Source organism: Octopus sinensis, linkage group LG12 (assembly GCF_006345805.1).
Source record: "Octopus sinensis linkage group LG12, ASM634580v1, whole genome shotgun sequence".
Taxonomy (NCBI): domain Eukaryota; kingdom Metazoa; phylum Mollusca; class Cephalopoda; order Octopoda; family Octopodidae; genus Octopus; species Octopus sinensis.
In genome coordinates, this window is record NC_043008.1 from 33,654,253 (window position 1) to 33,672,501 (window position 18,249).

Consider the following 18,249-nt stretch of genomic DNA (forward strand, 5'->3'; position numbering starts at 1 on the left):
CACACACACACACACACACACCAATGGGAAAGGAAAAGTTGTTACAGCAGCTGCTAATGATAACACCAGATGCTGTTTGACCTTCTTGGGATGATTTTTCATCGCCCTCTGATATACAATGTTTATAAACAACGCTTCCAGAAGAGATTTTTTTGCAAATAAAAACTGCAGCAACTGGCCTATACATTATGATAAATTGATCATATGCTTTAAATTTCAAGAAAGTGAAGTTGTTAGTACTTTCATATGCAAATAAATGATTGTTTCACTTCAAATGTCAAATAGAATATATTTCTATACAAAGGACAAAGAACTGAAACCGCAAATTTCTCAACACTAAGTTTTCTTTTTCTTAACTTTTTGTTTTATAATTAATTTTAATGCATGAATTATTAAAGACCATTTAAAATAGACACAATTAATAAAAGAAAATAAAGTGAGGAGTTGCAAAATCTATATTGTTGCTATTATGTTAAACAGTTGTATGTCCAATTTGGCCAAATGCGCCCCCCCCCCCAATATTTTTACTTATACTAGCTGGTTCTTTTGGTCAAACTATCATATCTCCAGCCTCTTTAGATGCCAAGATATTAAAAATTGTTGAAGTGTAGTACAACGGTTTTACTATGGAATGGTGAAACTATTTTTGCTTTTTGAAAAATTGTTTTGGACTTAGGACACTTGCATAATAACAATATTTCAACTAACAGTTCTAATATTCGCCAGTTTCCAGTTGTAGTGTTCATATTGGAGTTCTAATTCTAACTACTTAAATTTATTTGAACTTCTTGTGAACAACTTGTTCACAAAAAGTGCTAGCAAGTTTGTGCTACCAGGATGCTAGCAAATTTATGGAATTATCAGGAAAGAACGCAAGAAATTTCAAGGACATCATTTTGATGATGTCATTGCATACCAGCCGCTCTCACTGAAAAGCTTTCTAGATCAACTGATTAGGTTTTGCTCAATATTCTTGCCATTGCTCCTTGTTTCCTTCTAACTAAATCCAGTGACTTGCCTTCTCAACAGTAATGTATTGATTTTCTTTAATTATAGAAGAATTATTTTAAAAGTATGAATTACTGAAGGCTGTTTATAATAGACATAAGTAAAAAAAAAAAATGTGATAGGAGTCATGTTTGTCAGTTTCCAGTTGCAGTGTGAGCTGGCAGAAACGTTAGCACACCGGGTGAAATGCTTAGCGATATTTCATCTGCCATTATGTTCTAAGTTCAAATTCCGCCGAGGTGGACTTTGCCTTTCATCCTTTCGGGGTCGATAAAGTACCAGTTGCACACTGGGGTCGATGCAGTCGACTTAATCCCTTTGTCTGTCCTTGTTTGTCCCATCTATGTTTAGCCCCTTGTGGGCAATAAAGAAATATATTTCAATTTTTTGCAAACAAGGTGCAAGTGCTACCAGTTGAAAGTTCCACATACTGGATGCTAGCAAGTTTATAGGGTCATCAGGAGAGAATGTGCACTGTTTTGAGGCCTTTTTCCTGATGGTATCATTGTGCACTCACCCTCACCTGTTAGGTCAGATGGTTCTTGGGTTTTGCTCAATGTTCTAATATTCGTCAGTTTCCAGTTGTAGTGTTCATACAAGTGCTGTCTTAATTCAGACTACTTACATTTGAGTAATCTATTATGTTGGTAACATCTGCCTTTTGATTGCATCTGCCTCACGTTTGCATGTGAGTGGCTATTAACCTATAATTAATTTGTTTTGCATTGCAGTTTTTAACAATAGCATTGTCTAACTGTCCAATCCCTGATTCCCTCACATCCTGATGAGAGCAACAAAAGAATTGTGTAACTTGGTACCCAACAAATATAAATTGAAGGCATCATTTATGAGCACCTGCTTTATATTTAAAAAAATTTTATTTAGCTGATGAATATCGGGGAAAGGCACACACACTTGTGAGTGCATGCATATGTATTTATACATAACTAGCAGTATCGCCCTGCGTTGCTCGGGTTTGTAAGGGAAATAACTATATAAGCATTTTTAGTGAGTTATAGCAAAAAATGCATTAAAAATGGAATAAAGAAATGATGGTAATTTTTTTTTAAATCGTTGACTCATCGTAGACATTTTTAGAGAGTTACTTCCCTTATATAATAGCGAAAAATGCATTAAAATGGAATAAAAAATGATGGTAATTTTTTTTAATCGTTGACTCATCGTAGACATTTTTAGAGAGTTACTTCCCTTATATAATAGCGAAAAATGCATTAAAATGAAATAAAAAAATTATGGTAAATTATTTTTAAAATCGTAGTCTCATCGTAGATGTGCGCTAATACCCAGAAGGGCTCGATATGAATCACGACTATAAGATACCCGGTTTTGGTTACACTGCACCGCAAAATGTGGGAGTAGTTAGGAATCTAAATCGTAGGAGACAGACACACAACCTTACTTTTATATATAAAGATTCATGCAACAACTAAAACATTCGGTTGTGCAAATTGTTTGCACAGGAAACCTGCCCTGTGTGGCGGTAATTGCCGTTTTTGTGGATCTGTTTCAGCTTTTTTATCGATTTCTGTTTTGGCGACTTCAAGCCATGAAGTCGTTGTTCTAAAAGAATGCTGGTCTCCTTGACAACGCATTACGACGTTGATTTCCTTACACTCCCTTCCCCACAGCTTCACGAGGGGGGGAGAAGCAACACAGGTGCAGGTGTGAGCGTGGACGCCAATTCCGCCGCCATCGACACACGAAAAAATATGCATTAAAATGGAATAAAAAATGTTAAATTATTTTTAAAATCGTAGACGCGCGCTAATACCCACACTGGCTCGATATGAATCACGACTATAAGATACCCGAATTTGGTTAAACTGCACCGCAAAATGTGGGGGTAGTTAGGAATCTAAATCGAAGGGGACAGACACTCACATAACTACAGTTTTATATATATAGATATGACAGTTGGAACACTCCTTTTATTACAAGGTCAGTGCTGATTTACTGACCAGTGTTAATAACATTTGGAATACTTGACTGGTCTGTAGGGGAAAATAACCTCTTCGCAGACATTTAGGGACTTGAGTTTAGAGCCTTTGAATGTCATCTAGTCTCACTCTAACAGCACCTCCCAAACAACAGCTGGAAAGGGAAGAGAACAGCTACCTCCATGTTGGCCATGAGCTCTTCAGGAAGTACTTTAATTTATAACCTCCCATTCAATCTGAAAACAGCTAAACTAACTTATATGAGACTACCAGAAAAACTTTAAAAAGATTTCTTGAGGTTAATTACATGGGTTTCAAAACCAAGATTTTCATACAGTTTATAAACAGTTCTTAAAATAAAATGCAGCAGTCTGTCCACACACCAGACTACTGCATAGGTCTTTCTGTCTGTTCAACCAATTCCGTTGTGATTGGGTAAAGGTGTGATTTATAAAAGCTACTGGGTGTCCTTCCTGGGATAACACCTCAGCCACTACGATTTTTGAAGTGAGTGTTAATTTTCTCCATCGGCTGGCTGCAAAACCAAAATGTCAGAAAATGAGTGACAAGTATTTCAAATGTTTTCTTATTCTTTACCCTGCTTGAACTCCTTAGATTTAGCAGCTACAATAGGTTTTTTCTTTTTTTCCCAGCATATGCTGGAATGAATCTTCTATAATAATAATAATTTAAGCCTAATATCTTATCGGTGTCCTTCTTTGATTTTGGCACCTGTATATTCTTTGGCTTTGCTACTTGCTCATGAGCTGGAGAAATTCACTCTTTGGATATACTTATTCTCAGGAAAGTCAGATTTCTTCTAGAAAATAAATTTTCTTCGTTTATAGAAAACTGGTTAATCTTGTGACTACCACATTCTCTCTGCTCATTATCTTTGATTCATTACTAGTATAGATGAGGATATTGTCTTAGTATACTCTGATATCATTGATTACGTACAGTATACCACTTCAACTCTTAAGACCTATTTGAAGTTTGTTTATTAAGTACAAATCATTGGTTGTACTAATAGCACAAATATGCCTTGTATTCTCAGCTAAAGGTATTTGCCAATATACATGCTTTAATTTGAGAGATGAGAAAACTTCTGCACCTGTCATGCCAAAGAAAATAGTATCAATTGATAGCATGGGAAAAGAATAGGTGTCAATATGTACATTTAAATGAGCACTTGTAATCAGTGTATATACAAAGAAACTTATCTTTTTTTTTTCTTGACCAGATCATTGGCACGGCACATCTGATGGTGTGATAGTACTCATCATTTCCAACCTCTGCAACTCCTTTTTAACATTGTTTTCTAAATTAACAGGAACATGTTTTTCTGAACTAATCATGCCGTAACTCATGTCCTGGTAGTTGATGAGCAACAAAGTCTTTGTAACTGTTGTTTTGATAGACATAGAAGGAAGGATATGATATGCTGGTCCTTGAGATGGGTTCAGGCTGTGAATAATGTGTGCACAACACTCATCAACAATTAACTGAATTTTATTTCATCACATGAATATTTTCCATGTTGGTCAAGTTTACACACTAGTAGGACAATTCTGTAGTTATTACAAATAGTTGATTAAGAAGGTTCTCTAATTGATCTGTTAAGACAATATATACACACTCAGTTTAAGTCAGTGAAATATAGCTACATCTAGGCTGAGAAAATGGTTATAAGCAGAAAAATGACAATGTGGTTTGCTTCCTGTTGGTGGTCACTAACTGGAGTTTAGCACACAAAACATGCCTATATATAAGCTTTGTACAGCAACATTCTAGCAGCTTCTAGAAAGATTCATCTCATATCGCAATGCTGATTGGTCTATAACTTGGCTGATCACATGAAAAACTTGCTAAGCTGGGACTTTAACTTGGCAATTTACCCGTTCAGTTTTGAATTTTACTACACATTTAACCTCTGGTAAAGTATTTGAGTTTAACTTAAAACAAAATGAGCTGTCCTCTTAATATTTTTTCCAATCAGTTCAAAAGTAAGGGCTATCTACTACAATAAAGCAACAAGATTCCTCTGTACCAATGAGTTCAAATTTTACAAGGATTGATCCAACCCCCTTTAGATCTGAACCAACAAAAGTGGTTAAGTGTTTATAACATGATTTGACTGAAATGTTAAATTGTGAAGTGAATGAAAGTGGAACTATCAAACAAACTACTCCAGTATCCACCGTCATATTGTCACCGTTCATGGCTGGATGACTTGATGAGTTGGTGAATAATGATACCAATCATGTGAAACTATGGTGGTTCACTCGTGATATCTAATCACGTATCTGGTGATTCAGTTATGAATGATTACCAAAATACCAATGTCTCTGTCATTTACAAAAATCAAGGTTATCTACCTGCTCACATTTAGCATTTGATTAAAACCAACTTTAAAACCAGCCTTACTTGGAAACCCATTTACGTTATACACGTTACACTCAAATTTAGATTGGCAAAATCTTGCAAAACGCCCTACTTTCCGACATTTGTGACATCCTTTCCCATATGCTGGATATTCATGCATTTTATGTGTCCCCCAGACAATTCTGATATTTCACTATACTAACGATATTACGACTGCTGCTGCTAGCAGTTTTTTTGTTGACATTAAAGTTAGTTGTTGTTACTGATGTAAGCTGTCAATTGCTTGCAAATAGTGTTTCTGATTCTATGGTGGATGTAAGAGCAGCTATTTCAGTATATTTAATTTTAGAATGATGTCGAAATTGATCTAAATATTTCAGCTTTACCTCTGTTCATGATAAGCCAACAATAAAAATGAGTTTTATGAATTCCTCTTCTGGGTTTTCTCTCATCCTATTCAGATGGTAGAAGGAGACTTGAGAATTAATCCTAAGTAGAAAGACATTGATTTACTTACTCTTGCAGTTTGAGTCTGACCACAATTAACAATCTCTCCTTCAGAGAGAGTGAGAATAATGCAAATGTGTGTATTTTCTTTCTCGCTCTGACATCAACACTAATTCAGCCAGTTTTGAGTCCTGTACATGCCTTTATGGAGGTAATCACAAGTGTATAGCAGTTACTCATACATGTATAAAGTAGATTATCACTCAAGAGACATTTAGAATTTCATAACTGTTTTGGAATATTGTAAGAAGACTGTAGATAAAATTGCTACTAGTACTTGGCTTATTTCAGTTCCTGGACCAAGTCACGCTCTTAGCGAAACACTTCAGTTGGCAAAAATGAGTAATCTTGCAACAGACCAATGTGTCATCTAGGGAAAAATATGTCCCAGAATCCAGGAAACTGGCATTGTGAACTTGTGGCTTGGAAAGATCTTTCATCCTTTTTTTGTTTTGAATAGAGTGGATGCTGAATTTAGTATCTTTGGGCCATGGGAACATTTTGAACTTGTCCCTTAAGTTTCAAACATAATGTGGGAAAAGGCAATGCTGGTTCCATGTTCCATCAATGAATTTGAAAGAGTATATGTGTTGTTTGAATCTGCTCTTAAATGTTTATTGCAGATGAGAAAGCAAGATACTTAACATGAAAGCAGAAAACCTTAAAGAATTTGTAGTGGTCTATGTAGCTAAATAGTTGAATGATTTCCCTTGCATAGAGGTTTCTAGAAGGATCTATGTCATGAGACGTGATTCTTAATTATTCAAGAAGCTTAGCGTTTCTAGAATGTCTAGTGTTCCATTAATAAAAACAGCTTGCAAACCCTGCTCTTTGCTTCTTAGTCGATTAGACTAAGAGCCATTCACATCATTGCCATGTCCATCTATTTCTCTATACCACTTGACTGAAAAGCATCACTTAGCTGTTATTTCTACATTTTCTGTCTCTGAACTTTCTTGCATAGATTACTTCATTCAATTAGATTCTACATTTTGATTATGTATCATCATCGACCAGTAAATAAAATATATCTTTATGTAGTAAATATATAGTTCTTGAATTTATTCTTCATCTCTAAATGAACTCATGTAATAATATATACATGCAGCTATATCACCACCTTGTACTGAATATATATCTCCACTACATAAATTGGTGACCCCAACGTATCATTATAAGTTTGGTTCTGCAGCTAGGAAATGTATTTCACTTTGTACATTTAAAACACAGGAAAACTAAAAAGCTGAACTCCAAGTGTGACTGCAGTTCCTGGTACATTTTCTCCTAGTCGCACATGTCTCGTACTAAATTTCGAGTCTAAAAAAGAATTTCTAGTCGATTCTGGAGTGTCCTGCAGTATATGGCCATCTAAATTTGTTAAAGAAAAACTTTTCACTTCTGACATATCTCTTCAAGCAGACAACAGCTCTCCTGTTAAAACTTTTGGTGAGATTTCACTCATGCTGGACTTGAATCTCAGATGAAGTTTCCAGTGGGTTTTCATCATTGCAGTGGTTTTCATCACTGCTGACTTTCTTCACCCAATTTTAGGAGCTGATTTTCTCCACCCATTTTTCATTATTAAAGGATGTCAAAAAAAAAAGAGACTTATTGATAGCAGTACCCAGTTATGCACTTTAGGAATATATTTCAATTCCACTTCTGTCAGCCCAATATTTTTTATTGCAGATCAACCAAATATCAAGCCTTGCTTCAATCCTTTCCTGAATTAACAAATTTAACTTTCAATGTCAATGCTTCAACACATACAACTATTCATCATATAACCACCAATTGATCTCCCGTTTTCTCACGTCCTAGATGTTTACCACCTGAAAAACTCAAAGCTGCTAAAGCAGAGTTCAGCCACATGCTCCAGCTTGGTATAATTCGTCCTTCAAAGAGTAACTGGTCATCACCACTCCATTTAGTGAAAAAGAAATCTGGTGATTTTAGATCTACTGGTCACTATAGACGACTCAACGCTATTACCATTCCAGATAGGTATCCTATAACACGTATTCAAGATTTTGCATCTTCTCTGCATGGTTGCTCTATTTTCTTGAAAATAGATTTGATATGAACATACCATCAGATTCCTGTCATCCCAAATGATATTCCGAAAATGGCTATTGCAACTCTATTTGGGTCATTTGAACTTCTTACCATGTTCTTTGGGTTAAGGAAAGCCGCCAGTACTTTTCTGCGTTTCATTGATGAAGTAATATGTGGATTAGATTTTGTCTGCGCCTATATTGACGATCTTCTCATCGATAGTTCTTCCAAGAAAGAACATGAGATTCATTTGAAGCAACATTTTGAAAGGTTTTCTCAATAAAAAATTTGTATCAACACTACCAAATGTATTTTCAGTGTGTCTTCTCTCACTTTCCTTGGACACACCATTGATAAGGATGGAATAAGGCCTTTGCCAGAAAAGGTGGAAGCAATAGTAAAAATTCCAGTTCCTGTTTCATTAAGACAGCTCAAACAATTTCTTGGATTAGCTAATTTCTATCGACATTTTATACTTCATTGTGCTGAAATTTTCTACTCTCTCAGCAAATTACGGCAACACCACAAGAAGAGAAAGGAAAAGATCATTTTAACCCCTGCTAAAATACAAGCTTTCGATGATGCTAAACAGAAACTCTCTCGCATCTCCAAGTTGAAATTTCTCTTGTAGTTGACACCTGAGAAATTGGCATCAGCGCAGTCATTCAACAACTTCACCATGGCGAATAGCAACCTCTGGCGATTTTCTCTAAGCAGTTAAAACCAGATGAAACTAAATATAATGCATTCAGTCATGAACTGTTAGCTATTTACCTCTCAGTTAAGCATTTCCAACACATTTTGGAAAGGAGAAACTTCACAATATTTATGGACCATAAGCCGTTATCATTCACTTTACACTGCAAGCCAGATAAGTTGTCTCCGAAAGACATTCTGCATTTGGATTACATTTCACGATTCATGAGTGATATATGATATATTCCAGTTTCTGAGAACATTGTTGCAGATTCTTTTTCCTATTTACCTGTAAATACGTTATTTTCAGCTGCAGAAATTAACTTGGATGAAATGTCGGAAGGTCAACCATCCGTTGATTTGAATAATATATACAACAACCAGAACTAATTCCTTTCGACCTCCAACATTTCCCAGTTGTGACATCAAACAAACAAATCCTTTATGATTTTCCTCCTGGTAAACCCCACACTTTAGTTCTTCAAAAGCATCTCCGTATCATTTTCTCAGCGCTACACAATATTTCACATCCTGGTATAACAGCAACATTGAAGCTTATTTCAGCTCATTTCATTTGGCCGAACATACGTCGAGATATAGCTAATTGGACTTCTACCTGTGTCGACTGTCAAAGATGCAAGGTACATAAACATATCCATGCACAGTTAGGTACTTCCTCCACTCCAGATGCACAATTCCAGCACATGTTGATATAGTAGGGCCTTGGTCTGTGAGTCAGGGCTACATGTTTTTATTAACCTGTATTGATCGTTTTTCCCACTGGCTAGAAGTCATTCCACTCACAGACATCTCTTCTCTAACTGTAGCACAAGTTCCTGAAAACAGGCAAGATATCAATACTATAAATTTTGTTGAATGCTTGCATGATTATATGTCAAAGTTACCACATATGAACACCAGAAAACAAGACATTAAAACATATTTGCCTAAGGACTATTCTTCCTGGACTCATGCTTTTATTTGCAATGATGCCATTCAACATCCTTTAACAGCACCGTATTCAGGACCCTTTCATGTACTTTCTTGCACAGTTAAATTTTCATCTTAGATCTTAACAGTTGTAAAGGCACTATTCCTGTTGATAGACTAAAAACGGCTCACATTGAAAAAACTATTTCCAACCCCATTACAGACAACACACACAACATTACAAAAGCATCCTTTGCACATACCATCACAAATTCTGACTACCAACAGCGGTAGACAAGTGCATTGGTCCAAGAATTTAACAAACATTTATTACATTTGAACTGTGATATTGTTTCTACAGTTTGACATTTTATGATGTATACATTTTTGTTATTTTCATTATTGTATAGATGATGATGATGTTACCTCTGGTTAGGGTGTGTGTAGTGGTCTGTGTAGCTAAATAGTTGAATGATCTCCCTTACAAGGAAGATTATAGAGTAACCTCCCTTTACTAAATTTCTCGAAGCATCTATGTCATGAGATGTGATTCTTAATTATTCAAGAAGCTTAGCGTTTCTCTTGGAAGTTTCTAGAATGTCTAGCGTTCCATTAATAAAAACAGCTTGCAAACCCTGCTCTTCGCTTCTTAGTCGATTAGACTAAGAGCCATTCACCTAATTGCCATGTCTATCTATTTCTCTACGCCACATGACTGAAAACCACCACTTAGCTGTTATTTCGCCATTTTCTATCTCTGAACTTTCTTGCATAGATTACTTCATTCAATTAGATTCTACATTTTGATTATGTATCATCATCGACCAGTAAATAAAATATATCTTTATGTAGTAAAATATATTTTACAACATAAATGCAGTAAAATATATTTTTATGTAGTAAAGATATAGTGCTTGAATTTATTCTTCATCTCTGTATGAATTCTTGTAATAATATACATGCAGCTATATCACAACCTGGTACTGAATATGTATTTCTACTACAAATCATATGATTTCACTTAGTATCTGTTGAAAAACAGCAGCAAAGATTTGACGGATATTTGTCCTCATCGTGTTTGTTGTTAACACGTTTCGGCTGATTTACCCTCCAGCCTTCTTCAGGTGTCATGTGGAAATTTCGAACCTGGTTCTCATTCCTAAGATATGTTTCGATATTGTTATTATTATTATTGTTGTTAGTGTAGGAATCGAACTCGGAATCTTGGGGTTAGTAGCCCGCACTCTTAACCACTATGCCATCAATAAAGTTTTTAAAAATAGAGGTAAAAATCTTTGAGAAATACTGTCATCCATACAACCTTAGAATTACTGGATGAGTATACCTTAACAAAGACCTGGAAGAAACTGCTCTGCTTACTAAAAAGGTTTTTGCCTAAATATGAGTTTGTTTGCATTAACTTAAGAATGATGTTAATGTTAACATTAACAATAGGTTGGCAAACTGGCAGAATTGATAGCACAGCAGACAAAATGTTTAGCAGCATTTCATCCATATCCATGTTTTGAATTCAAACTCCACTAAGGTCAACTTCGCTTGCCTTCCTTTTTGGGTTGATGAAGTAAGTACCAGTTGAGCACTGGGGTTCGATGAAATTGATGTATTTTATTGACTTGTTTTATGGCTAACATCATCATAGTTCCATTGTTTTTAGTGGCAAAAGACAATCTCTGAATAAATGAAAATATTAAACAAGTAAGTACTGTACAGGAATATCTGTGGGAAGATTTGTGAATTGTAGACAAAAAAAAAAGTAAAAAGAAATGAAAAAGGAAAAGAAAACAAAGGAATACTAAGGATTGTTTTTGAAGTGAATTTTCAAATTCTGTTTGTTACTTTCAAGAACTTCCTGCTCTCAGCTACTATTCAAGTGAATTACACATACACACATATGTATGTGTATACAAACATGCATGTATACATGTAAACATTTGCCTATATTTATATATAATTGCCTATATAACACACACACACACATTTAATTAAAGTCACACCAATATACTAAAATTACACACACATGTATTCATACAATCTCATTGACCAAATATATCTCACTTTAGAATCAAGCCTCAATATTGTTAGGAGTGGATTAGATGCTGCTGTGTAGCACATATATATTGATTCACCATACTCTTCATTAGAATTAGTTTACCAAACCAACAAAAGAACTAACAAGCAAGCTGATCCCAACAAGATTTGAAATCAGAATATAAAGGATCAAAATTATTAAAAAAAAAAATTTACCTTGACACCGTACTGATTCAGAGCAGTCACTGATTTGTGGAAATTATATTTTTAATTAACCAGTAAGTTGTGGTTCCTTATTTCCTCTACTTGTTTGTTTTTATCTTTTATCTTTCACTTGCTTTATTCATTGAACTGTAGAACATGCTGGGCCACAACCTTGAAGGGTTCAGGAGTTCTCAACCATTTCTCACCTACAGACCCCTTTCATTACTATTTTATTCTGGTGGACCCCCATCTCATTACTATTCAATGTTCAAAAACTAGTTTTATAGAAACTTCTTTTAAAATTCCTATTTTGTTTTTCACACGTTAACTTGAGTTGGTCGAACTATATAAAATGTTAGAGAAAAAGCATCCAGCTGTTTCTTGCAATACATAACAATACATACATGTAAAGCAAAATTTTTTCAGGGGCCTTTAAAATAGTATTGTGGATCCCAATCTATTATTTTGTTGCTTGGACCCACAAAAATCTTATATAGCCCATGAGGGTCCATGTTGACCCCAGTTGAGAACCTCTGGTTCAGATGAACACATTAATCCCAGTACTTATTTATAAGCTAGGTACTTATTCTATTCGGCTCTATCATCAGACCACTAAGTTATGAGGATGTAAACAACAATGACGCACCCAACAGAATCTAAACATACCACCTGCTGTATTAATTATTATTTCTTCTCTGAGCAAACTTGGAAATATCTGAAATTTATTGGAAAATAGTCATTTGTGCATTCTTATGTCAAATTCACCTTTCATCCTTTCAGAGTTAATGAAAAAAAAAAGTATTAATCCAGGGAGACGGATGAACAGAACTACAAAATCATTGGATCAAGTATCTTGTAGTATTTGTTCCAACTCAATGTGTTTTTGAGTTCAAATCTTGTCATAGTTTTGTTTGGGTCATGAGCAGAGTGGGCTACTCAACCTGAAGAAGACTCTAACTGGGCCCCACCTGCAAGGTTGTAGGCTGTTTATAGTGTCTTTACAACAATTAAGGTCTATAGAGAAAAACTTATCCGTGTGTGAAAGAAAATGGAAAGGACCTGCATACAGTGCTGTTAACGGAGGTTTAATAAAATTGTTGGGCACAAAAATGCGAGCTAAAGGAGTAAAGCTTCTGTCAAGGGAGAGCTAGAAATGAAATTGTCAAATAGTTAAGAGGTTTTAAGCAGGAGTGATGTATTCAAAAATGGTAAAACTAGAAATTGTCAAGGATAAATTAAATTTATTATAGTTACTGAATATGTTAATGCTATTTAATTTCTGAACGTTTTTGCTGCTGTTTGTTTATGTAGTTTGATTTCTTTATTCATCAGTTTCTACTAAGATAGAGACACAAATAAAAATAATAATAGAGAAACAAAAATAAAACTTTGGAAACAGAAATGCCACCATAACCTATGTGGAAACCATGAGTGTGCTTTTTATGGGAGATAATCAGAGAAAGACTTGAAAGCCAACATAAGATCGTAATACTTCATGTAAAGTAAAATAAATATAACGAATAATCCAGAACCTTGTCTGGTACTGGACCAATCCGCAAATCTAATCAGTTTGTGCCAGTCATGAGGCCAAACATCCCTGAAAGTTTCATCTAAAACCATCCAGCAGTTCTTGAGATATTTTGTTCACAGACAAACAAACAAACAAACACAACTGAAAGCAATACCTCTGCCTTCGCTAAGGTGGAGGTAATAAATGCCCTGATACAGTACTAGCTCTCATAGCTTTTGATCTTAAATGATTGGAAGTGTTATCATGTACATGTTTTGTCGTGGTATAAAAGATGGGCAACAGCAAATATTCTGCTCAATACCACAGATTCGCTTGTCAGTTGCTTGACCATAACCAGTTGAGCATGTTCTTTAATGGCTGACAGTATGTACATCTTTGGTCACAAGCAGAAGCAGTTGGTGAGCATCATAGCTATGTGTTGAAAGGAATTCTTTGGGGTTTGAATAATTCATCCCTGGAAACATGGATGTCTTGTTCATCATCCTTAAACAAACCCTATTCAAGGACTTTTGAGCAGGATGGGGCTACTCAACCTGAAGAAAATTCTAACTGGATACCACCTGGTCATGCACTGTTTATCTTGATATGAAATCACATGTCATGCATATATGGTTGTGATGCATGTTCCTGAGGCACCCTTATCAGACAGGTAGTCATGATATGTATATTGAGCTTCGTATATTTGTACCCCAGTGTCATTTTGATGGCATGCACTACTCTCTCACTCAATAATAATAATAATAATAATAATAATAATAATAATAATAATAATAGCAACAACAATTAAGTTTGATTAATTTATATTTTATTGGCTAAAGACAAAGATAGTGCCCATGTCTAAACAGATCCTCCAAGACTGAAGAGCATTTTGTTGCTAATGTTCCTTTGAAACAGTTGCAATTCAACACCACAAGGAAAATATAAACTGAAGAAGATTCCAGAAAGGCCAATGTTCAAGAGCAAAAGGACTGAGCATAGTTCCTAGGGCAGGGTCAGGTGAGGGTGGGGCGATAAGATATAACAAAGGTGATAAGAGCTGAAGAAACATGTGAGTAGGACGACAGGAGTGCCATAGGGATGAATGTATGTGTGTGTGTGCACAAGCATGTGTGTGGGTGTGCATGCATACGTGTGTGTGTGTGAGTGTGTGTGTGAGTGTGTGTGTGCATGTTTGTGTGTGTGTCTATTATAGATACATATGTCGTTGCTATTTACCTCAGTTTGGCCATGTCTGAGCAAACCTGTGATCAAAGGTATCCCATTAATGACCACAGGCACAGGCATGGCTGCATGGTAAGAAACCTGCTTCCTAACCACATGGTTCCAGGTTCAGTCCCACCATGTGCCACCTTGAACAAATGTCTTCTACTATAGCCTCAGGCTAAAAAAGCCTGTGAATGGATTTGGTAGATGGAAACTGAAAGAAGCCTGTTGTGTATGTGTGTGTGTGTGTCTTTGTTTGTCCCCCCCATCTTTGCTTGACAAATGGTGTTGGTGTGTTTAGATCCTCATAACTTAGTAGTTCAGCAAAAGGACCCAATAGAATAAATAAATACAAGGCTTAAAAAAATAAGCCATGGGTTGATTTGTTTGACCAAAACCCTTCAAGGCAGTGCTCCAGCATGCCTGGAGTCAAATAACTGAAACAAGTAAAAGAATAAAATTTTAAAATTCCATAGTGTACCTAAAACAACATTATTCAATGTGCTCTTCCTGTTTTAAGATAGTATGGTTAGAGTTGAGAGAGACTTGACTGCTATTTCTACCAGGTCAGACAATTGCTTTCATTTGCACACAGGTACACATATTTGTAAGACGGTGAACTAGCAGAAGCGTTATCATGCCGGGCGAAATGCTTAGTGGTATTTCGCCTGCCTTTACATTCTGAGTTCAAATTCTGCTGAGTTCGACTTTGCCTTTCACCCTTTCAAGGTAGATGAATTAAGTACCAGTTGTGTACTGGGGTCGATCTATTCGACTTACCCCCTCCCTAAAAATTTCGTGCGTTGTGTCTAGAGTAGAAAAGAAAAGGTACACATATTTGTAATGGGAAATTTTGAGTACTGAGTGTGACTGTTCTGACTTTCAATAAAGTGTGATATATTTTCTCTATTTCCAAAAAGTCATTCAAATATTTTGTTTACTTTCAGATTATGAATCGCATTTTCATTTTACTTTCTCTCCTGCAAATAGTTTATAGTAAGTATTCTAACTTATAACTTCTTTCATGAATTCTTGAAATATTAATTTTCATCTCATCAAAAACATAGACATCGATTCATTTCTGTTTTACATAATGTTACATTCTTATATTTCAGTTGCATTATCATAATTGTGTGTGTGATGTGTGTTTGTGTGCATGTGTGTGTGCGTGTATGCATACACACATGCATATATGTGTGTGTGAGTTTGTGTGTAAAATGAAACAAAATATAAACGAGTGTTTTTGCCTTTTACTCTTTTAAGTCATTGGACTGTGGCCATGCTGGGGCACTGTCAAACAAATCAACCAGAGCACATACTTTTTTTTAACCTGGTATTCATTCTATCAGCCTCTTTTGCTGAATTGCTAAGTCATGGTTATGTAAACAAACCAACACTAGTTGTAAGGGACAAATACAAACAGAAAAACAGATTCACAAATCGATATACCATATTTTATAAGGAACCCTCGTGTATAAGAAACTCACTAATTTTGGGGGCTTAAAATTTGGAAAAATGGTTTTGTAAGAGATTATAATACTATCCATATATAAGAAACAACCATATTTTTTAACCTAATTTTTGTTGAAACAAGAAAAGGGTTGCCTGGCTGAAAAGGTCTTTTGCAGGGTTTAGAAAAACTGAAGGACCATTGTATGAAAGGGGAATATTTTGAATAAAATTTTAGTTAACTAACCCTCTTGTATTTTCTCTTACCCAAAGCCAGAAACTTTTCAGCACTTCCTCATGTGTGTGTGTGTGTGTGTATGTGTGTATCATCACATCATCATCATCATTTAGAGTCTGCTTTCCATGCTAGCATGGGTTAGACAGTTTGACTGAAACTGGTAAGCTGGAGAGCTGTACTAAGTTATAGTCATGGCATGGTTTCTAAGGCTGGATGCCCTTCATAACACCAACCACTCCATAAAGTATACTGGGTACCTTTTGCATGTCACTGGTATGGGTCCCAGTTACGTGATACTTGCATCAGTCAAAACTCTGATTTCATTTGGTTTGATGAGTTTTCTCATGCACAGCAAATTACCAAAGGTCTCAGTCACCTGTCATTGCCGCCATGAGGCCCAACGTTCAGATATGCATTCCACGTGCATTTTATGTGCCAGTTATGTGACACTGGCATTGGCCACAACTACTATTTCACTTGGCTTGATGAATCTTCTCAAGCACAGCATATCACTTTGATTCTAGATTTGCTTCCACACCTGAAATTTCTTCTCTAGTTCTGGTAGTGATTTGGCAATAAGAATAAGGTCATCAGTACAGAGGAGCTCCCAGGGACAGCCCGACTTAAATTCCTTTGTTATCGCCTGGAGGACTATGAAGAACAAGAGGGAGCTGTGGATTGATCATTGGTGAACCCTTACTCATACCCTGAATTCATCATAGTAATTGTTGCCAACTCTCACCTTACTGAGAGCCTCTCTGTACATGGCTTGTACAGCTCTAATTACTCCACATTGAGCACCAGATAAGAGAGTGGGAGACCCTGTCAAAGGCTTTCTCCATATCAACAAAAACCAAATACAGAGGTTTATTTTTGGCTCAGTATTTCTCCTTCAGCTTCCTTACCAGAAATATAGCACAGGTGGTGCTTCTCCCTGGCACAAAACCAAACTGTGTCTCATTTAGACTAACTCTCTTCCTAATTAGTTGGGCTACAACCCTCTCTATAACTTTCATTGCCTGATGTAACAATTTGATACCTCTGTAATTGTTTCTGTCTAAGCTGTTGCCTTTACCTTTGAGCAGCTGACAATGGTGTTGCTACACCAGTCATTAACCTGAGTAACTAGACCATAACCAACACTGTCAGGTATTTTAAACATCTCAGCAGTGATTCCTGATAGTTTGGGGGCTTTCCTAGTCTTCATATTCTTCATGGCTTTATCTACCATGCTACTGTCTGTTCTGATTGGTAGGCAGACTTTCCTTCTCCCATGAGTTCATTACATTTAGTAGCCTTTCATAATGGCACTTCCAAGCCTCTTGTTTTGCAGTGTCACTAATTACCATTGAATCATCATCCATGTGAACACACATTTTCCCAACAACATCACAGATTTCCCTATGTATACCTGCTTCTTAACTTCCCTTTTAGCTGCCTCAGAGCTGGCCTTGCCATTTCCACTTTCAGTTCGGAGAATTTGGCGATTTTTCAACCTCTTTACTCACAACATTCATGTCAATGGGTCTGGATACATCAATGATCTGACAGTATTTGTCTCTCTTATTCAATATGACAACATCCAACAGACGGTGTTCAATTACATAATCCATCTGAAAATCATAGATCCAGAGTATCGTTACTTTTCCATCCTATTGCATAACTTTACTTGGTACACGCTGAGACCAGTTCTCCATTATTTCATATTGATATTTATGGCATGAGAGCCAATGAAGATACGCACACATTTTATCATGGTGACGCTTGTATTCTTTTTGTGTAAGGCTCTCACATCCACTTACCAAGTGGGTCCCATTTCCCACACTCTTTCCACAGAATCTGCATTTCTGTGTGTCAGAAGTTTTATAGATGTTATACTTCACTGAATTGGTAGCGAGAGCCTGGTCTTGTGCAGCAATGATCAGGTTTTCAGTGATATGCTTCAAATCGCCTCACTCAAGCCATGCCCATGATGCTCTATTATCCTTAACGTCCTGTGTATTCCATTCAAACTGTCTATGCATTCTCATTTCAAG

General features: G+C 36.0%; 1 protein-coding gene across 1 annotated transcript in view; it reads left to right on the forward strand.

Moving 5' to 3' along the window:
• The first annotated feature begins 11,680 nt into the window (after window positions 1-11,680).
• Window positions 11,681-18,249, forward strand: part of LOC115218130 — a 413,677-nt gene continuing 407,108 nt past the window's right edge. The window contains exons 1-2 of the mRNA XM_036507768.1: window positions 11,681-11,866; window positions 15,474-15,522. Of these exons, the coding sequence (XP_036363661.1) occupies window positions 15,477-15,522 (46 nt within the window). The 5' untranslated portion in view covers window positions 11,681-11,866; window positions 15,474-15,476. The remainder of the gene's footprint in view (window positions 11,867-15,473; window positions 15,523-18,249) is intronic.